Source organism: Cervus elaphus, chromosome 19 (genome assembly GCF_910594005.1).
Source record: "Cervus elaphus chromosome 19, mCerEla1.1, whole genome shotgun sequence".
NCBI classification, from domain to species: Eukaryota; Metazoa; Chordata; class Mammalia; order Artiodactyla; family Cervidae; genus Cervus; species Cervus elaphus.
The window spans coordinates 72,268,043-72,290,066 of NC_057833.1; the positions used below are offsets into that span (position 1 = coordinate 72,268,043).

Genomic DNA, 22,024 nt, shown 5'->3' on the forward strand with positions numbered 1-22,024 from the left:
GACCCACAGCTCTGCTGCTCTTGGATCCCAGCTCTGGAGCTCTCTCCATGAAGCTCCATGTCCTCCCTGTGAACCCCGGGGGACGGTGTCCACCCAGGCTCCCGTTGGTCCAGCCCAACTTCTGATCTCAATCCTGCTTGCTTCCAGGCCCCTTTAAGGAGGGGATGCTGAGCAAGGGAGTGACTTGGGAACTCTGAAGACTAGATATAAGATCCTCATGTGTGGGGTGCTTGAGGGTGACTCACTTCTCCCAGAAGAAAACAGTTCCTTCCTGGTATAATCAGCACAGGGACAGGAAGAGTGGAGGTAGGAGACAGCGGTGATGATGCTCTGCATCTCCTCCCGCATCCTGAGTTGTGGCTGCCGTCGTCCTCCCTTGCGTCTGAAACCACGTCTGACCCCTCGAGCAGGACACGTTGGGGAGTGGGCAGCTGTCCTGGAGCATTTCCACTGCTAGCCGTAATCTATGGCCACCGGCTGTGACCGAGACCACCGGCCATGACCCAGGCCAGCCACCCAGCCATTCCTGGCCTCTCTGAATGCCTGAGAGCTATTAGTCCCAGGAGGATTCTGGTGAAACAAGGCCTGAGCCTGGTGAGGACCTGGAGGAAGACTGGTGAGGGTGGGGCCCTCATTCTCAAGTAGGGTAAACCAGAAAGCAGGAAAAACTGCACATGCTTTAATTCTACACAAAGAAACACTGCAGGAAACGTATTTCCTCGTGGTCTACGCCTGATTCAGGAATATGACTGTGTCAGTCACTGGGGTTGAAATGTTTAAATGGTGTATTCAGTTATCTTGTAAAATAAATGAGTACTTTCTAAAATTATCATATTTGCGCTCTAAGGAAAGTGAAAGTGAAGTCGCTCAGTCGTGTCTGACTCTTTGCAGCCCCATGGACTATAGCCTACAGGGCTCCCCCGTCCATGGGATTTTCCAGGCAAGAATACTGAAGTGGGTTGCCAGTGCCTTCTCCAGGAGATCTTCCCGACCCAGGGTTTGAACCTGGGTCTCCCAAATTGTAGGCAGACGCTTTACCGTCTGAGCCACCAGGGAAGTCTGCTGTAAGAAATAAAGCTTTAAAAAAAATCCTACTGAGTATTAAGCTCAGATGAAACTGCCTTCCTGGCCATCATCACTCGTTACCGTTTGTTTGGAACAGACTCTGTCAGTGACGGTTCGAGCTGTCAACTCTCTGCTCTGCAGGAGAAGCGTTTTATCAGAGTCTTGCTCTCTTCCCAACAGCTGCTCCATGGCACATGCAGGTCTGGAGGACACAGGGGCCATCACAGAAGCCCTCAAGGCAACTACGTAACAGCAGCTATACATTAGTTTAAAAATTAAAAAAAAAAAAAACCTGAAACTACCCATTTTTAAGAGATACTGAGAACATCACATGAAAGAGCAAAATAACCGACTGATACAAAAACCAATCCACCAAACCAATCGAAGTCCCTGGGACTCGCTAGGCGCCTGTGCCCCTGGGTATCAGCGGCCTGCATGTGAGGCCTCAGTCGGGAGCACAGGCCCCACACAGCGCTGCACGTCTGAGCCTCGGGTCCGGGTCCGAGCTGCACTGGGGTAAACTGGCCCCTCTGACCCAGGTTGCTGTGTGCTGAGCTCTGAATGTGCTTTTGTACAGACGCTATTCCGAAGGCAAGAGACTGCCAGCGGTGGGGAACAAAGGCTGTGCCACCCCAGAAGCTGGCTTCCACTCTAACCTCTGCCACCACTGCGGGTGCTCTATCGGGGTTCACAGACCCGCCCCCAGCACTACGAGCGCTCACTCTGCATGGAGACGCACCCTCCCCCACCCCAGGTTCTAGCACCCCACCTTCCCCGGGTCACAGCCAACGACGGTCAGTGGGACGAGGAGGGCAGGCAGCCCCACATGGCGTGGGGGCGGTCCCCCAGCCCTGCGTCCATCAGCCATCTGACTTGTTGCTTATGAGGAATGTTAAAGGATAAAACTATTTCTTTTCTACTCAATAGAAATTTCCTGCAATGATAGTGAATTGAATCTCTGCGCTTTCAACACACACACATACACGTACTTAGCGTCAGTTAATTCTTAAAACCCTCCCTGCCCTGCTCTGTATCTTAGGCAACTGGCTCTGAAGCTGCCAATTCAAAAAAGCGAGGGTCTACAGAAGACTGGAGGGCACCAGTCCCCTGCGGCCCCTTTGCCTGGACAAAGCCCCACCCGCACCCCCCGGCTCTCACAAAGCAGCACGTGGACGCATCCTCCCAGCACAGAGGACACATCTCAGGTGGGATCTCGCTCGCTGCAGCTGAGGCAGTGGCACACGAGCCCGTTCCCTCCCCTCCTCCCCGCAGTGTGCCGTTGTCCGGGACCAGCGGGGCCGACTGCACTGCCCAGCGCATCTGCAGCCCTGTGGCCCCGAGGTTCTCCCTGCGTGGCTCTCAGGGTGCCCAGCCCTCCAGCAGCAGCGCCACACTCAGACTGGAACACAGTCCGGAGCAGCCCTGGGTGTGGAACGTGTCATAACACGAGAACAGAGCCTTGTCTGCTCGATGGGCTTCTGATGGCCAGGCTCTCGTGGGCGCAGGGACTTTGGTCCAACTGGGGCTGAAAGGGAGCGCACAGCTTCACCAAAGGTTCCAACGCCCGTCCAAGGTGTCCCAGCCCACCTGCTGATGGCACGTCACCTGCCCGGACAGGTGCACACAGGGCCTGAGCTGTCCCCGCCCACCAGGGCGGGTGTGGAGGAACAGCCGGACGGCAGCCACACTCAGGACAATCTGACACCAGGCCAAGTCCTCCAGATGGGAGAATTAGTGCTAAGAGGTTAAAGGTTACTCAGGGCCATATGGATACGACAGAGGTCAAGAACACGGAGAACGTATTAATATTATTGTGTAATATTAATATTAGTAGCGACTGACAGCAGCATGCAGGGAGGAGGGAGTGGTGACGAGAGGAGGTGAAGGGGCAGAGTGAAAACTCACATCTGGGTGGGGGATGGCGTACTGTCCCTGGATCGTGTAGGCCTGGAGAGAGAGAGACACCGTCAGCTCGCGAAGCGGCGGCCACACGTCCCCTCACCGCATGCCCTCACAGAATGAGGGCCTCCTGGGGCGGGTTCCCCTGCCAGCGGGCCCCGGCGCTCTGGTTAAGGCTTTCCCCTTCACATAGGAGAGGTGATCCCTCCCTCCGGAAACTGGGGGCGGGGGTCCCGTGTCCCCTGTGGCGGGACCTAGAACCAGACATGCAGGGTGGGGGCAGGGTGGAGGGACCAGGTGGAATACCTCCAACCCTGTTGTTTCTCAATAGGAAATAGCTACGCGCCATCCAGTCGACCCCTGCTGGGGACTGATGGTTATTAACACTGGAGAGTTTAATCAGCCATCAGAGTACACACTTTCAGGAAATAACTTATCCCAAGAAAACCAAACAATGAAACAGAAATCTTTAAAAGGTGACTCAAACCCCACTTTGCAAATGTCCACTTAAGAAATGCGCCCAAATCAGCCGCAGGTTGGCGAGCTGGTCTGCCGGCCCCAGATCTGGCGAGCCGCAGGTCTGCCGGCCCCAGCGGGCTGGGCGCAGCACACACTTGGTGGTACGGCCCCTAGGGAGTCTTGCTGGGCTTCATCGTGTCACTCGCCTTCATGACGGTGACACGGAGCAGCCACAGCAAGAGTGTGGGACCCGCAGCCTCTCCCACACCCAGCCCCCTGACCCCCAGTCCGTCAGCAAAGATTCTTTCAGAAACTCGTGGCCAATCAACAAACAAACCACACAGAGTCGAGGGAGAGTGAAGACAAAGGCTTTCACCGGGACTTGGGATGTGTGAGCGTGTTGCAGAGCCACACTCGCCCGCTGGTGGGGTGGGTGCGGAGCCCTGTCGGGTGAGGCCTGGCTCCTCACAGTGAAGGAAAGCAGCCTGACCAGAGGCGGCGAGCACGGGGGAGCCTGTGCGTGCCCGGGGCCGCGGGACCTCGAGGCCCATCTGCAGGCGTCATATAGATGCCACTGTGCACTGCGCCACTGTGCCCCTGGGTAAGACAGGCACTCCGACTTGCAGTTCTCCAGCCCAGGCACCCTCAGTTTCTGACATCTTTTCCTCACTCAGGTGTCAGGGTTGCTAGTGCTATTCCAAGTGCACAGCCACCCACCATCCTCTCAGAACATAGGAGGAGATGAGCCCAAGCAGTAGGTTCTGTCTGGACAGACTCTAGGGTCTGAACCTGCTGGGGAGGCAGCAGCCGCCTTTCTGCAGCAGGGGCCCGGCCAGTACTTCCCCGGAAAGGTCTGGCTGAGAGGCTCTGAGGCTGGGCGTGCAGCGTACCCTGCACTCGGGTGTGGGGGCCGGAGCCTGGTGCACGGGCTCCTCCTCCCAGCTGCCTGCGGTGCTGATGAACAAGGCCAGTCGTCACTGGCCACTCGTGCTGTCCCCCGGGCACAGGGGCTGGGTTAAGGCGCTGCTCTCCCGCAGGGGCGGTGACCTTGCTGCCCTGCCTGGGGGTAGGCGACAGCCAGGAGGCTGCCCGGACTCCAGCTCTTGTCAATGTGCCTCCCTTCTGAGTAAAGCCCATGCTTTACCACTGGGAATCGTCACAGGCTTGCCTGCACGCACGCTGGGGCAAAGGCCTGGCAGGTAACTAACCTGCCCGCTGACCTGGATGCGGGCGAGGAGAGGAGCTCTGAATAGGGCCGGCCCTCTGTGGCCGCCCTGAGCCACGGGCCATGGGAACCGCTGCCTCCCTCCCCGGCGGAAGCACCCCAAAGGCGGCTGCAGGAGCAGGGACCCAGCTGTTGCTGCACAGGGGTGGCGGAGAGCGGAGAGGTGAGGGACGGGGGCGGGGGAGGGCTGGGGGGAGGGGTGGGAGGCTGGGGACGGGAAGGGGCCACCTGATGAGGCTCCCTTACAGAGCAGAGCAGGGCAGCGCAGGAAGACATGAGCAACCTGCATTTGCCTCTTTTCCTTCTCAGCCCCTCCCCCGCCCTGGGGCACCTAGGACCTCCGTCTTCACTCTCCCTGAACAAACACACAGCACCGCCGCCTGGACGCAGAGCTCCCCCTGGTACTACTGGCCTGCGTGTGCAAAGTCCTTGACTGAAGCTGCGGTGACCTGGCCGTGGAGGCCGGTGCCCAAAGGCAGGAGACGCGGCAGGGCCCGCCTGTCGGCCCCACTAGGCCAACCACTGGCTGAAGACAGAAACCGCCACGACCCCCTCCTGATGGGAGAGAAGGGTCAGGGGCTCTTGCCCAAACCCCAGGTGTGCAGTGAGGCTGTGCCCAGCCTCCTGGGCCTGCGGCCAGTGTGGGGAAGGAGGAGGGCACGGACCATCCGAGTAACCGGGAGGCCCGGCTGGGCCTCCTTCATCCTCCTCTTGTCCCTCACGTGCTACTGGGAGGGACATGTGTGTGGGAATGCGTGTCTCAGGGGAAATGGGCGTTTTTACAGTTGTAGTCATCTCAATTCTGAGTCCTAAGACCCCTGGCAATACCCCCGGCCCTTCTTCCCTCTGAGCTTCCTAAAAGCACCAGGGAACTAGACTGGGCGGTGCTGCCCAACTGCACAGGCCTGGGACCAGACCAGGGTCCTCCTGGGCCCCTTCTGTGTGTGGACGCGGCCTGGCAGCCTTGCGCGGGGCCCGCGCTCAGCCCCGGCCGGGCTGTTGGGGGAGAGCTCTGCGTTCCGCGCGGGTGGGGGAGACGTGCACGTGAGGGGGAGAAAACCTGAGTGCACTAACGGGCAGCGGCGGGGGCTGCAGTAAAAGGCTGAGGTTGGCAGTGGAGGCCGCGAGCGGGTCGGCTCTTACCTGACCACCTGCAAAAATGACAGGGGTGGAGGCGGGCTTTGGGCGGTAGGGAATGGTGGCACCTTTCGGTGGGGACTAGGAAAAGGGACAGGAGAGGGAGACAGAGTGTTAGAGTGGCCTCGCAGCCCAACAGTCGTGAGGCCTCCTTCCGAGCCCCACCCACTGTGCCGCCCAGCGCCCCCAGCCCCCAGGTCCTCCAGGAGCCACCACCCTAGACACAGCCCCCAGCAGGAGGCAGCGGGGGGGGGGCAGGAACAGCCCTGCCTGCACGCCACCCTCCCCTGGAGCCGAGCTTGGAGGGGACGCCTCTGCCCTCAGTCCTCGGGAAGAGCCCTGGGACTGTGTGCCCAGGATGGAGCTCCGCTTGGCCTGGGCTGATGTTCAGATGGCCTCATCTCAGCCAAGTTAGAAACATCCAACTTCACTACTGACAGAAGAGTCATCATTTAATACACCTCAGAGCCCAAATGAAAGAATCCACAGCTGTGATGAGATCTGCTACAATTTCCTTCCACTATTCTGTGTCCAAAAGTTTAGGATTCGTGTCTTGGGGTACACGATATTCTCAGGTACCAGAGGTATGCCAGGGTCTGACGATGTCAGCCTAACCCCTGGGTCAGAAGCAATCATGCCCGCTGCCAGCCACTGCCCGGGCAACTATCTTCCCTGGGGACAGAGTCCACGGGGCTGGGCCTGGCTGTTGTTGGAGCCCAAGTCAGCTGCACCACCAGCCCGGGGCAGAGCCTGGGGACCAGAGCAGCCTGTCCCTGCAGGGAGCTCCTGAGGCCACTGCCTTCCTAGGCCCTGCCCATGCCTCTGCCAGGCAGTGTGACTTCAGAGCACCCCCACCAGAGGCACATGCAGGGGTGTGGGGACCACAGACTGACTGGTGGCTTCAACTCTGCAGCCCAGGCCACACCATGTGACCTTGAATACATCGTGTAACCTTGGCCTGCTACTGCAACCTTGAACACAGTATGACCTTGAATGTGCTGTATGACCTTGAACACAGTGGTGTGACCTTGGCTGTGCTGCGTGACCTTGGACACACTGTGACCTTGAACATGTGCAACCTTGGTTATGCTGTGGGACCTTGAATGCACTGTATGAACTCTGTTATGCTGTGTGACCCGTGAATGCGTGTGACCTTGGATGCACTGTGTGATCTTGAATACACCATGTGACCTTGGAAGTCCATGTGACCTTGAACACAGCTGTATGATCTTGGCTGTGCTGTGTGACCTTAACTGTGCTCTGTGACCCTGGTTATGCTGTCTGACCTTGGATGTACTACGTGATCCTGAATACACTGTGTGACCTTGGCTGTGTTGTGTGATCTTGAACATATTGTGTGACCTTGGATGTCCGTGTGACCTTGGCTGTGCTGTGTGACCTTAGACACATTTTATGACCTTGGCTGTGCTGTGTGACTTTAGACACATTGTGTGACCTTGGCTGTGCTGTGTGACCTTGGCTGTGCTGTGTGACCTTGTGTGACGCAGAGAGGCTGCTTCAAGGACCTGTGTTTGGGTAAAGGAGGGCGCCGTCTCTTCATCTCTGGCTCGCCCTTGGTTGTGACCAGGCGCCTCGCAGGGGATTCCCTGCAGTCCCAGGGTGCCTCGTGGTCACCAGGCGGGAAGCGTGACTACACTGAATGGCCATTCCCACTGTGGCGCGAGCGGAGGGTTCAGTCCACTGCTGCCCCCACTCTGTCCCAGAGGTGGGGCTGGACTCTGTGCTGCTCAGCCTTAGCCATCACCCTTGCTCCATGGTGCCCTCTGACCCCACCACCAGCAGCACCCACACTCCACCAGCCCTGATGTCTAGCTCCCATCCCCTCTGACTTCTGGTGGAGGGAGGCCTTCTAAGCACACTTCCCCGGGGGCCCTGACACTCCTGTTCTCCACCTAACTTGCTGCACCTCCAGCAGCCCTGCCCTCCTGCGGTGGGGATTTCTTGGGTGGAGGTCCACCCCAGAGCTCAAAACTCCATATACTCTTCATTTAACACCAGGCCAGGTTCACACTCTCTGGGTGTGAGAGTGCTCCCTCCCCAGTAAGCAGCCGCTCCTGGGAGCCCTGTGACACCGATGACAGGAGGCCTCGTTCCCCCCACCTCCACAAGGACCCATCACACTCGCCTGTGTGTTTCAGTCTGCCTCTCTCGGCCCCGGGGGCACAAGCAACTACAGCCAGGCTCTTCTGTGGGGCCACATCTGACCATGAACGTGGCATAGGCAAGGCCACATGTGAGGAGTCTTGAGGAGACCATGTGTCCTGCTCAGACCTCATCTTCCTAGGATGGCTCACATCTCTGCCCTGCACCCCCACGTGACACCTGCCACCCACTAGGCCGGCATGGCTTCCTCACTTCCTGGGGTGTCTGCCACACTAGGGGTGCCAGGCCCTGCTGGCCACCTGCCCTCTTGGCCACTTGTGGTCCCAGCACCAGGACTGAGGAGGACACTGTTCATAACCAGGACCAGTGGTGGGGGGATGCTGCAGAAAAAAATGTTCAGGAAAATCTTTTTGACTTCCAGATATCACACTTCAGGAAAATAAAACCAATACCAACTTTTTTCGAAGAAGTCAGACATGGTGCTTTAGCACCAGGTCAAGTACAGGAGAGGGACAGTCCCTGCTGCCCCCGGGGCTACCATCTGAGCGGGACTGCATCAGCCAGGGTGGACCCTCCATGGACTTCATTGTGGGGGAGCAGGGCCTGATGGCCAGGCAACCAGCACAGAGAGTGAAACCTTCTGTTAGAGGCATGATAACTTCATTTTAGCTTAAAAAAGACCAGCAACTATTATTGACAACTTTAGTTAATCTTGTAGCAGTTTGCGTATGGACTGAAACTTAAATCTTGGGATTTTCCTCAAAATTTTAAGAGAGGTTCCTTCCTGCTCAGCTGCACCTTCCTTCCTTCTCCTTTGGCTAATCCTTTTCTTCACTCCTTTCTGTCTTCACAATTTGGGCGTTTTCCTGTGCTTTTCATAAGTACAGCATGCTGTACCTCAGCAGTGTCTCTGGGGCCTGCACATGGTCCAGCCAGGGGGTCCTGGCAGTGGTGTGGCCACTCCACTCCACCTGCATCTCCAGCCCTGACGTGCCTCCAGGGCACATCTGCAGCAGAGCACACCTGTCTCCAAGTACACCTGCCTCCAGGGCACTCCTGACTCCAGTACACGTCATTTCACACCTGCCAACAGTGTAAACCTATCTCCAGTTCACGTCTGCCACCAGTGCTGGCCTGTCTTCAGTGCACATCTGTCTCGTGTACAAACCTGCCACCGATGCACACCTGATTCCATACACACCTGTCTTCCATGCACACCTGCCCCCAGTGGGCACCTGTTTTAGTGAAAAACTGCCTCCAGTGCACACCTGTTTCCAGCACAAAACTGCCTCTAGGCCACACCTGTTCCTAGTGCACACCTACCTCCAGGGCACACCTGCATCCAGTGCACACCTGCCACAGGTAAACACCGGTCCCTAGTGCACATCTGACTCCAGTGCACACCTACTTCGGTGCATACCTGCATGCAGTGCAGGCCTGTCTCCAACACACCTGCCTCCAGCGCACACTTGCCTCCCGTGCACACCTGTGTCCAGTGCACATCTGTCTCCAGCACACGCTTGTCTTTAGCACAGACTTATCTTCAGGACACAGGTGCACCATAAGGCCTGCCCCTTTGCGTGGACTCTTCATTCAACTCCATAGATTTTGGCAGGGCCCGTGCCCCCACCACCTTCTCTGTTCTCTCCCCAAATCCCCAGTGAAGATGAGACCCCATCCTGAGGTGGCGGAGCTGGCAGCCCTCCCACGGTGCCCACACACTCTGCACAGCTCTTATTCAAGTTGCCTTGAGCCTGGGTCAGGGGCGTGGGCCCATTCCTGAGGCCCAGTCCAGGCAACGTTGACCAAATGAATCCTCAGGGCACCCGAGAACCTCCAGCACTCAGAAAGCAGGGCCGGGTGTAGAGAGGGGCAGGCGGGCGAGGAGCCCGGACTTGCGGACAGACTGTACCTCCAGCATGACCACACAGATCTGCTTGACACACTGGATGATGGCGTCCGGGGTCCCCGAGATGGTCACTGCCCGCTCCGTGGAGTTGGGCAGCATGTCCCCGGCCACCTGGACCTGGGCACCTGTGGACTGGAGAGACTGGATGTTGGATGGGGCCCTGCTGAGGTGGGTGGCGTGCACTGGAGCAACACGTCCTGACTGCCCTCGGGATGCCCACGAGGCGCTGCCTCAGGTCACCCCTCCACGCCTGCTGCATGCTCCATCTGGAGCACCCATGGGCAGCCACACCCGTCTGGCTCAGCCCACTGCTACCAGCATGGACCTGTGTTGGAGGGGTGATGCTGGGTGGAGGGAGGGGCATCTCAGCAGACAGGATTTTTCCCCACATATTTGGAATTGTCCCTCTCTGTGGAGTTTGAGGTCCCAGACAAGGATGGACTACAGTCTTGGGGTCTGAATTATATGGCCGTCTTTCCTGGAGGGAGTCAGGCCGGGGGCTGCCCTCCCTTGAGAGAGGAAGGCTTTCCTTGGAAGATGAACATGTGGATGTGGGGTCATACCTCAGGTGACCTCCACCCCAGTGGGTGGCTCAGCGGTCTCCCAGGCACCTCACTGGGGCGGCAGAGCCCATGCACGGGGGGCCCCGTCCTAGGAGCCAGGCCTGGCGCCTGTGCGTGATGCCCACATCAGGGGTCCCCTGGTCACTCTGCCTTGTGCTTGCCCCTCCCCCGTTCCCAGCTCCGTGCTGCAGGGTTGGCAGGGAGGGGGCCGGTGCTCTGCCCAGGGGTGTCCTGACCCGCCCGGCTCGCAGCCCTGGGGTGGGGGAAGAGGGCTGTTACCTCCCTGATCTCTTTGATCTTGGAGCCGCCTTTGCCAATCAGGGACCCGCACTGGCTAGCAGGGACCACCAGCCTCAGCGTCACTGGAGGCTTGCTGGTGGCCGGACTGTTGCTCATGGAGTTGATGATGTCCTGGGGAGGAAGAGGCACACACACCACTGTGAGGCTTGCCATGGGCTGGGGGAGGGGGCGGGCCGGGCTGGTTGCAGGGCCTGCGAGGCTGGGCCCGGCTCGGGTGACGAGGAGAGGGAGGCCTGTCCCAGCGCCACTGTGCTGCTGTGCGGTGGGCATGGGCCCAAGAGTGCCCAGGCTCAGACTCTGACCTCCGACCTTCAGGCCTGGTGGGGCAGAAGGGGCCTGGACAGAAGGTGATACATTTGACAGAAAGGTTGACTCCCCAGCTTGGTCATCCTCTCAGTAAAGACATCAAATAACTCTAAGCGATGTCGAAAACATCAGAAACACATAAACATCTTAAGGTTTAACTCACTGGCAGACGGACACAGAAGTGCACAGACACATAAAGGTGTGTTGGTTCCCACGTCTGGGCTCCTTTTGCCCACATCTGAGCCAGGTTGCCCACCCCAGGGGTCAGCCGCTGTGGACAGGGCTGAGGCCCCATGCAGCTGCCTCACTGCCAGGCGCCAGGCCTTCCCTGAGGGCTTGTGCTCTGGGGGCCAGGCCCAAGGAAACCCTCGGTGAGGGAGGTGAACCTCGCGGAGGAGGGGTGCTGGCCTGTTAGCAGGTGGACTGGTGGGGAGGTCCCGGGGGAGGCAGAAGAAATGAGAGGTCCCCTCGCCCAGAGCAGGGGTCCCCAGGCACCCCTTACCTCTTCAAACTTGTAGGCGATCATGGCAAAGGCCTTGAAGATGGCGTCCGTGGGGCCCGTGATGGTCACGATTCTCTCTGGGCAGTTTCCCTCCGAGATGTTGATTCTCGCCCCACTCTGGGAGGAAGGCAAGCAAACCTCAGAAACTGGATTCAAGCTACTGGGCCGGCAGCGGGCTGGGTCCTTGGGCCTACTGACCACCAGAGATGCCCGCAGGCTGGTGGCACCCGAACCTCAGCACTGATGACCAGTCCTATCCTGATGAGCAGGCTGTGACCTGGCCGTGACCCAGGAGGATGCCTGAACCACCAGCGAGCATACTGGGGGCTCCCCATGGTCGCCCCTCACTCTCGTCCCTGGTGTATGGGGCTTCTGATGGGTCCAGGCCTTGTGGGGCTGGGTGCAGAGCTGCTAGGAGGCCCAGTCTACTCCTTCCCACCCACCCAGGAATGGCGCTGGGCTCAGGGGGGCCCACTCACCTCCTCACGCATCTTCTTCACGGTCTCTCCTTTCTGGAACAGAGGTTCAGACAAGGGAGGGGGTCACTTGGGCTTCTGCCACAGGCCCGGGAGGCCGGACACCCCAGCACTTGAAGCCAGACTCGGTGCCGGCACAGGTGACCCCCCAAACCCTCCCTGCACCCTTGTCCAGGGCCCAGGCCGCAGGCTGGGTGGGCCTGGCCCTGTGGACCTGACGCGGCTCCACGCCTGACCTGGGCACCTGCTCCATCCGGCAGGTCTGCACCCTCCTCCATCCTCACCACAGGCAAAGTGGGGACTAGGCCCACGGGCAACCCCTCAAAAAAGAGCAGCTTGTGAAAAAGAGCCTGACTCTGGGCTCTGGGGCCACCCCCACCGTTCAGGGACCATGTGGGACAGGGAGCCTTAGACGGCCGCAGGACTCGGGGAGGGGGTCCTGGACTGCCTGCCCACAAGCATGGGCTTCCACACCAGTGCTTGCTCTCCCTGGGAGCATTTCTGTGTGAACGGACTCACTACACCCAGGCTGGAGATGGGACACTGCTCCCAGGAATGATGTGGGGACTCGTATGGGTGAAACTTGGGTAGAAGGACTGGTGCCAGAGCCCTGGGGAATGGGGTGGCCTCAGCGGAGGGCTCCTGGCACCTGCAGGGCCAGAGAACAGGAGGTGCTGGGACAGCCTCGGGGGTGCAGCCTGAAGGCAGGGGGCAGGATTCTGGAGGGACCCACTCTGCACGCATGGCACACAGGTGTGCACCCACCCCCAGCACGGGCACTCTGGGCCTCACTTCCTCCTGAGACCCCAAGAGAGGCAGAGTTCACTCAATAATTACCTTTCCGATAATGCTGCCAACTTCCTGTAGGAAAGGAAGCACAGAGAGGTGATGTCAGAACAGAGGGAGCAGAACGCCTGTGACTGGCGCGGGAGGCTGCCCGCTGGCCGGGACACGCGCGGCAGGCAGGGGAGGCTGGACGGCCAGGAGGTGGCAGGGCAGTGGGCTGCCCTGCCTCTGACAGACAGACAGAGAGAATGGCAGGCTGCCTTCTAGACAAACATATTGGCAGGCATCACTTGTGCATTTAGGCCTCAAGGGAGCCTGCAAGAAGCAGGTGAAGGTAAAATCTCCCTCGATGACCTTGTGATGTAAAAATTTACTGCTATTGCTATTTGACCTTTTTTAAAAAGGTAAAACATTGCAAGGGGCTTCCCAGGTGGCTCAGTGGTAAAAAAAAAAAAAAAAAAACCCGCCTGCCAATGCAGGAGCTGCAAGAGATGAGGGTTTGAACCCTGAATCGGGAAGGTCCCCTGGAGAAGGAAATGGCTAGCCACTCCATTTGCCTGGAGAATTCTTGCTTGGAGAGTCCCATGGACAGAGGAGCCTGGCGGGCTATGGTCCATAGGGTTGCTGCTGCTGCTAAGTCACTTCAGTCGTGTCTGACCCTGTGCGACCCCATAGACGGCAGCCCACCAAGCTCCCCCTCCTTGGGATTCTCCAGGCAAGAACACTGGAGTGGGTTGCCATTTCCTTCTCCAATGCATGGAAGTGAAAAATGAAAAGTAAAGTCGCTCAGTCGTGTCTGACTCTTAGCGACCCCATGGACTGAAGCCTACCAGGCTCCTCCATCCATGGGATTTTCCAGGCAAGAGTACTGGAGTGGGGTGCCATTGCCTTCTTCGTGGTCCATAGGGTTGCAAAGAGTCAAATACAATTGAGCGACTGAGCACGCGCATACATGCGCAGACACACACACACACAGAGAACACCGAAAGATGTCTGAACACACTGCCATGGTTTTAAAGCCTGGGGCTCATGATGGTTCAGACATGCTCACCACCAGGATTGCCCATCATGGCACCTCCTTACCCAGGACAAACCCTCGGGTCCCGTTGGGCAGCCCTGCCCAGGGACGCAGGGCCCACTGGCTTTTAGCTGCAGAGAGCAGCCTCCACAATTAAACTCATCTTCGGTTGTTCCAGTGAAGCACTCAGCAATGACAATGTCCTGGGGCAGACGCTGGGAGGGTCTGTGCTGTGGGGCCACGGTGCGGGCTGTGTGCAGCAGGGGCAGCCAGACTCTGGGTGGGGGCTCCCTTGGTGGTCAGGGTACCTCATCTCCCAGGGTAGGGTTGGATGCTCGCTGTGCCAGCTGCTGCTGGAAGTGGGGTGTATAAGTGACCACAGATTGCCCTCTGTGGTACACACCCAGCCTCTGACAACCTTAACCAAATGTCACCCCACTCCGGGAGTGGGCAGGTGGTCACACTTCCTTCACCACAGAAAGGGGGGTGCCAGGTGTGAGCTCCAGCTTCCACAGAGCTAGGGAGAGCAGGGCCTCGGGCATGAGGCCAGAGCCTCTGGGGCCCCAGGTTCCTCCTGCTGCCCACACGGTTGGACCACGGAGCCAGGATGAGTCTGCGCTGCTGGACTGGAGTAGGGGGTGTCAGCTCAGGGGCCCAGCACAGAGATAAACATGGAAAGCAGTAGTGTGTAAATGTGCACAGACACACATGCATATACACAAACACACCTTCTCCAGCTCTGCCTGGGACCCACAGAAGCCCGAGAGCCATGGACACCCCCATGCGCCCATACCTGGGCTTCTAAGGCCACCCCATCAGCCTCACTCAGGGGAATCGGGGTCTTTGGGCCAATTCCAGAAGCAGCAGAAAAGAAGGATGAGCGATAGCGGTGTTCTACGCCAGAGGTGATGCTGTCAGAATGGTGCGACTCCCATGGCCAAGTCAGGGGCAACATGAGCATAGAGCCAGTGATGGTAGGACAGGGACAGTGTGGGGGTGACAGGAGCAAACAGTGAACCCCACGTCCAGGAGCTGTGAGTGAAGTGAGGGGGCACACTGGCAGTCATGCAGCACCTAACCGGCCGCCAGCAAGGACCCCTGATGACCATGGAGGCAGGGAGATGTCCGCAGGCATGCCCACCAAGTGACGCCCTGAAATCTGGGCTGATAGGATGGCTTCTGGGTCACTTCTGCCAACAGCGAGGAAACAGCAGAAAAAGCCAACAAGAGGTAGTGAGGGGCATTGTTTCTACAAAAGAGCTGGATGGGAATGCGAAGGCAAAAGCCACAGGGAGTGTGGGGAGTGCTGAATGAAGGGAAGCCCTGGGGTGACAGGCGGCAGGCACAAGTGGGGTGGTGTCAGTCAGCATCCTGTCCTGGAGGAGAGTGCCCTGGCGTAGAGAACACACACGAGGCGGCAGGGCTGGGGCAGCAGCGCGGCTCAGGTGTGAGAGGCTCCAGGAGGACAGAAGTGGGACGGCGATGCACTGGCTGTGCAAGCTCGCGGTCACTTGGAATTGTAAGAAGCCTGGTTTGGAACCGAGCCCCTGCGGGGGCAGCCTCCACCTCCCCAGGCCCATACCTTCCCATGCATCAGCAGGCGGATGGTCAGCGTCACGTTCAGGCCACCTTCCGAGACTTTGGACTCCATCTTTCTTCCAAAATGCAGCTGGGGGTGGTGGCTCAAGGTGCCGGGGACGCCGTGAGGAAGGACAGATGGGGCCCAGATGGTGTCACCTGGTGAGGGAGGGCTCACGTTAGGGGTCGGGTCTGCGCCACCGGGCCAGGTTGAGGCTGGGCTACGGCCGCCTGCACCGTTGCGGGTGAAAGGCGGGGCTCTGAGCAGACGGATCCAGGGCACCCAGCCACACGAGGGAGGGAAGGGCACCCCGGGACTTGAGCTGTGGGCCCTGCAGGGGCTGCAGGCACATGGCAGGGAGACAGGTCCCAGGGAAAGGCCGCCAGGGATTGACCCAGCCTGCCTGCTGACTAATGCAGGGCCCTGGGCCTCAGTGTCGCCTCTGTGACGAGGGACCATGAGTGGCTGGAGGGGAAGGGGTGACCCCGTCAGCCTGGGGACCTCCATGTGTGGGGGCTATCTGTTCTGTTGCCACCTTGACTCTACCCACTGCCCAATACACCAGGGCCAGAACACTCCCTTCAGCCTTAAGAAACTTGGAGACCATAGATCCATGTCCCTGTAGGTCTAGAGTCGAGACTCCTTAGTTGTCCTAATTTCTAAAGTGGATTCGTCTCCACTAACCAAACTGAAATGGCTGAGTGCCCCCACTATACCAAGTTTTCAGAAAATGCCTTACATCCGGTATCACGGTCTGCTTACTGTACGCTTCCTGCAGAGCCTTGGGTCAGCACCTCACCCTCCAGGCAACATTCAGGCTCCGGTATAAGATTGCAGACAAGGCGCGGTCACAGACAGGGGAGCTGAAGGATGGGGACAGCGCACGGGGTGTGCAGGGAACTCGGCTGATGGAACCCGGCCTGACTGCTGTGGACAGAGCTGAGCACCTCCCCCCCAGGCAAGGTGGGCACTGAGTCCAGGTCCGGGGGACAGGCCACCTCCCGCAGGATGTGGAGCGGCCACAGGAGACCAGTGATGAGGACTGGACGGAGGTCAGGGAGGCAAGGGCAGAATCGGATGGTCAGTGTCGGGAGGGGACTTGCGGAACAAAGGGATGAGAGGTGATGCTACCGGTGGGGACAGGTCAGGAGGGGCCGGGTGCTGCGGCCTTTTGGGAGCGCCATCAGGCGTCTCTGTGCCTGTGTCTGTGGGGTGCACGGGTGGCGGCTGGCACAGAGGGAGGGCTTCGGCCAAGCAGCAGATACAGGGTTCTGACCGCAGAGCACCACTTGGTGGACAGAAGGCGGGGGAAGGCCAGGCGGGGGGACCATGCCGGATGACTGGCCCAGGGCTGGGCCCCAGGGGTTCCACAAAAAGTCCAGGAGAGGACCAGGAGGAGCCTTGCTCACCAGAGAGGTGGGCAGAGCTGCCAGGTGATGGAGGACAAGTCCCCTTCGCTGGGGGACATGCCGCCCGCCCGCCCATAGGAGCAGAGGTCCTGAGACAGCTGGTGCATGGTGATGTAACATGTCAGCGTGTAAACACATCACCTTCACACACTCATGTGCTCTGTCTTAACTGACCAGTACGGAAGCCACCGACCACTCAGGGTTACTGACACTGAAATAAAAACCTCACTGGCCATGTCTGAGCAGCCAGCCTCACGTGCTGGTGTGTCCGAGGGTGGGGAGGGCGCTCCATCTCTGCAGAGCTCTGGATGGGGCAGGCAGCGGGGCAGGGGTAAGAAGGACCCAGAAAGGAGGGGATGGTCTCGTTCAGAGGACCACAGTGGTGCCAAATATACCTACTCCCCACCGGGCGGACACCCCACAGCAACCCCACACAGTCTCCCCGAGATTGGGGTGTGCACACAGGCACCCACAAACCAGCACAGGGCGGCCAGGTGGGCACCCACAAACAAGCAGAGGGCAATCAGGTAGGCACCCAGGCACCCACAAACCAGCACAGGGCGGCCAGGCACCCACAAACCAGCAAGGGCGGCCAGGCACCCACAAACCAGCAAGGGCGGCCAGGCCAGCAACGTGCCTCCGCCTCCTGTGTAATTAGAATCACCTCCTCTGGGGGCGGACAGCAGGGCCCTGGGGCCATCTGTTATGTAAATGTTCCAGCGACGGAGGAGAAAGTGGGTCAGCGAGTGCCAGGGGTGCTCCAGGCTGCGGGCTGTCAACCGCCATCCATCACACGCGCCAGTGAGTGCCAGCCTGCCTCACGTGCCAGAAGCGGGCGTCCCAGGCCTCGCCTCCATGGACTGCCGCAGACAGGAGCAGCCCCGGGAGCCGATAAGGCCACCGGGGGCACCCTCAATCCTGAAGAGCCAGCCCTGTGCCACAGGGAAGGCAGGACTCTCTATCCTCAGGCTGCCCTGCCAGGCTTGGGACGCCTCCCACCTGAGGCCACCCCACGTGCCAGCCTTGCTTCTGCCCCTGTGACTGCCAGGGGTGCTTGGCGAGAAGCAGCAGCCACACCCCTAGGGGCCCAGCCTGATGCCTGGGTCATCAGAGAGCCCTCCCTGTGCTGGGCGCTCAGAAACCAGTAGATCCTGGCAAGGACCCCTCCTTCCATCCTCCCCACGCTGGGGATTTAATGCATTTTATTCCATTTGATACGAGGAAGAGAAGAAGCAGATATGGCCCCCATCAGACCTGGCAGGGCCCTCTTCTCACCGCCTCCCTGGAAGCCTGTCCAGCAGTGGTCTAAATGCTACTTTGTGCTGACACCATCCACGACACCTGAGTCCAGGTCTCACCCTGCACCCCCGCCCAGGGCACCTGATTTCTGCCGGACACCCTCATCCCGCCTCTCGTCTTCAAGTTCTGCTCGGGCCTGAGACTGGGCACATGGCGGCAGGGTCCCATTTGCTCCTCTTTTCTAGTGTCCTTGCGTATGCGCTCAGTTGTGTCTGACTCTGCAACTATATGGATGGTAGCCCACCAGGCTCCTCCGTCAATGGGATTTTCCAGGCAAGAAGACTGGAGTGGGTTGCCATTTCCTCCTCCAGGGGATCTTCCTGACCCAGGGATCGAACCCACGTCTCCTGCATCTCCTGCATTGGCAGGCGGATTCTTCACCACTGAGCCACCTGGGAAGCCCCTTCTAGTATCTTTAGAAAGAAGGTAATGGAATGGACTTAAAGTCTTACTTTTTGCCTAAATGTTTATTTCTATAAGCTGCTCTCTATGTATGGCTTTAGCTGCATCCCCCAAATTTTTATATTTGTGCTTTTTGTCCACTCAGGGAAACAAACTTTCAAATTTCTCTTATGATTTCTTTTTTCGATTCATGGGATATTTTGAAATGTGTTACTGAATTTTCAAATATTTGGAGATTTTCTAGATAGTGTTCTTCTATTGATTTCGAATTTAATTCCTTTATGGTTGGAGAGTATATCTTGTAATACTTGAGATATTTAAGTTTATCAAGGACTTGCTTATGGACCAGAATGTGGTCTATCTCTGGTCTGTGTGCCTGGGTGGGCTGTTCCACATAAAGCCAGAATGACTGCAACGCTCTTCTGTCCATCGCTGAACAGGGATCTTGACCTGGGTGGAGTGTTCCACAGACTCAACCAGAGCAAGGATGGCTGCAATGCTCTTCTGTCCATTGCTGAGCAGGAATTTTGACCTGCAGGGGGTGTAACACAGACTCGACCAGAGCAAGGATGGCTGTGACGTTCTTCTGTCCATTGTTGAGCAGGGATCTTGGCATCTCTGACTGTGAGCGTGGATTCATCGATTTCTCCTGCAGTTCTAGCATTTTTTTTGCTTCGTGTATTTTAAGCTCCATCATTAGCACTGTAACCTTTAGTACTGTTATGTTCTGTGGATGAAGTGACTCCTGGATCATGACGAAAGATCCTCCTTTATCTATGGTAATATTCTTGACTCCAAAATTTACTTTGTTATTAACACAGACACCTGACCTTACTAATCACTAGTGTGATTAGCAGGGAGTCTCTTCTTCCATCTCTTATTTTTCATTTGTGTCTTTATATTCAAAGTGCGTTTCTTGTGGGCACCATATAGTTGGTCCTTATTTTTTATTTTTTAATGATGTGCCTTTTAACTGGGGCTGTTGAGACTGTTCGCGTGACTGTTGCTGTGGGGGACTTTAGTCTATCACCCCATCATCTGTCCTTTGTTCCCTGTGTCTACTTTTCCTCTGCCATGTTTTGGATTAATGGCACACACGGTATGATTCCACCTCATCTCCTTTGTTCTCTTACCAGTCACCACTCTGGGTCCTTTCATCCAGGGGGTGGCTTCAGGGCTTGTGCACAGACGCCGGACCTGACTCAGTCCGTGGGCTGCGGCCTCGCCTCCAGACAGGCACAGGATGACCAGCGGCACGGTGCCTGCCTCTCTCGGCCTCTGCACTGTTACTGCCACATGTCTGTGTTATAGATCCCACAGACTTTGTTTTTAAGTGCAAGCAGTCAACTCCCTTTTAAAGGGATTTGGATAATAATAAAAGTGTCTCTCACGCTCACCTGTGTGGCCCCGCTATCGTTTTCCTTCTGCCGTATGAATCTCCCCGTGTATCTGGTCGGGCAGGTCTGCTGGGGATGTGTTCTCAGCTCTGGAGCATCTGGGCAGCTTTACGCCGCCGTCTCTGGAAGCCTGTCTCGTCTGGCACAGTATCCCAGGCGGACAGGGCTCCCTGCCGCCCCACCTGCACTGTGTCCGAGGGGAGGGGTCTGTCGCAGTCTCCCCTTTGTCCTTTGAAAGGAAAGCCCTCCTCTCGAGCATATTTAAAGGCACTTCTCTTCATCACTGGTTTTGATTATGAGGTGCTTTGTGTTTTGGGTTCTTGCAGCCTCACTGAACTTCTTGGATCTGTGGTCTTAGAATTTCCATCAAATTGGGAAAACTGCAGCTGAGTTTTGCAAGCATATTCTCTGCCCTGGCCGGTGCAGGCCCCTGGCAGGCATGCCGGGCTGCGCACTCCCCTGGCCCCTAGGCTCACCTCCGAGGCTCTGCTCCTGCCCCGGACTCACTTGCCTGCCGCCCTGCACGCCCCCAGAACATCCAGTGCACATGTCATCTCAGGGCTGCTGTGTCACCTCCAGAAACGCAGCCTGGGTGCTCTTCCCTGCCCCCCACGTCTCCACCGGCCACACTCGACTTCCTGACACAGGCTGCAGTCACAGGGACAACGTCAGTGCCCGTGCCTGGGTTGTGTAACTGTCGTCCTTTCTGGGTTGAGGGCTGGGCAGGGAAGGTCACCCTGATGCATATGACGGTGATGAGAGCGCTGGCCGTGTGGTCACAGGGTGAGTACCCAGAGGCGCCCGGTCACTTCCAGGGGCAGCACAGCCCACACCCTGCCAGCCAGGGTGAAGGAGACCCCAGTGCTGCCTTGGATGAGCCTGAGGTCTGACTCTGTCTCCAAACCATGTGAGTCCTCCCAACCATGGACGTGGACCCTCAGCGTGGCCGGGGCGCCTCCTCAGCTCAGTCCCAACTGTGGGGGTCCAAATCGACCCCTACCCAGTGCTCAGGAGACACAAATCCACTCTGACCGCTTTGCTTTGCTCCTCTGCTCGGGGACATGTGTCACCTTGCCCCCTGACGCAAAGCCTGAGCCAGACTTAAGGAAAGGCTGGCCCCAGGGACAAGGCTGACTGGCGATGGGAACCCGCTGCATGTCTCCCCCAACCAGATCTCACGTTGGCTCCGGCCCCTCCAGTGCAGAAAGCCTGTGGCGCCCAGCACAGCCCCCAGCACCCCCGTCAGGTCACCCAGCACGGGGCAGGGACATTCCACGTCTGTGGCGTCTGAGGGAGGGCTCAGGCTGCCCTGCTGTGGGCCCTGCACCCAGGTCACTGGGGGGCTCCGTCCGCCTGTGAGAGCTCCCCTGGTCTTTCTTGATGCCAGGCTGGGAGAACTGGGGGGAGGGTGGTGCAGGTTTCCTGGGACTGCGATCCCGTGCCCACAGGACATCTCACGCACTCATGTGTCCTTCCCTCGAGGATGCCGGGGCCAAAGCTGGGTGTGTGCCCAGGGCCAAGGAGCGCATCCAGCAGCCATTTCCAAGTCCTGTGTTTGCATTGTGGGGGTCCCCAGCGCTGACTGCCTCCCAGAGCAGGGTTTGGGGGCTGGGGGAGAGGCTGAGGGGACCCTGGGTGGGCAGATGCAGCCCCACTTTCACCCACGGCTGGTCCAGACTGCTGAGTCTGTCTGAGAGAAAGGCCGCCTGAGGCTGAGGAGCCCGCTGAGCCCCGCACATCCCCACACTCAGGACTGGGTGGGTCAGGGCAGAGTGCAGAGTCCCGACGGTTTCCAAGCGGACCCCAGGCTTTTGTGTGACTGGACTCCTCTCCTGGAGGAGCACGGGCTGTCTGTGCTGCTATCCCTGGGGAGCCGGAGGCTTGCAGCTGACCAGTACGCTCCTCTCTACCCTCCGCTGGCCCCGGCTGCTCTGCGGAGCTTTCCAGCCTGCACTCCCCCACCCCGACTGCTCCATGTCCAAGGAAGAAGCAGGCCAGAGGGGTACATTCAGGAAGCGAGCACCTAAGGGCCACTCAACACTGGAACTTCGTCATCATCAAAGTACTGTTCTGTTCACATGTGTAAAATGCATTCACTTACATTTCACTTAAAACTCTGGTGGTTTTCAGAAGTCAGCGTCATGGGGTGGGTGGCTCTGGGTAAATGAC

General features: G+C 58.3%; 1 protein-coding gene across 15 annotated transcripts in view; it reads right to left on the minus strand.

Annotated features, from left to right (window-relative positions):
• Positions 1 to 22,024, minus strand: part of PCBP3 (poly(rC) binding protein 3) — a 222,884-nt gene that overhangs the window by 12,065 nt on the left and 188,795 nt on the right. For 9 of the 15 annotated variants that reach the window (XM_043875186.1, XM_043875184.1, XM_043875183.1 and 6 more), the window contains 8 exons: positions 15,352 to 15,506; positions 12,803 to 12,826; positions 11,969 to 12,001; positions 11,490 to 11,606; positions 10,661 to 10,792; positions 9,822 to 9,950; positions 5,723 to 5,866; positions 2,971 to 3,012 (listed from right to left, as the gene is read on the minus strand). In XM_043875186.1, coding sequence (XP_043731121.1) covers positions 2,971 to 3,012; positions 5,723 to 5,866; positions 9,822 to 9,950; positions 10,661 to 10,792; positions 11,490 to 11,606; positions 11,969 to 12,001; positions 12,803 to 12,826; positions 15,352 to 15,506 — 776 coding nt within the window. The remainder of the gene's footprint in view (positions 1 to 2,970; positions 3,013 to 5,722; positions 5,867 to 9,821; positions 9,951 to 10,660; positions 10,793 to 11,489; positions 11,607 to 11,968; positions 12,002 to 12,802; positions 12,827 to 15,351; positions 15,507 to 22,024) is intronic. The other 6 variants (XM_043875178.1, XM_043875175.1, XM_043875176.1 and 3 more) reach the window with 2 other exon arrangements.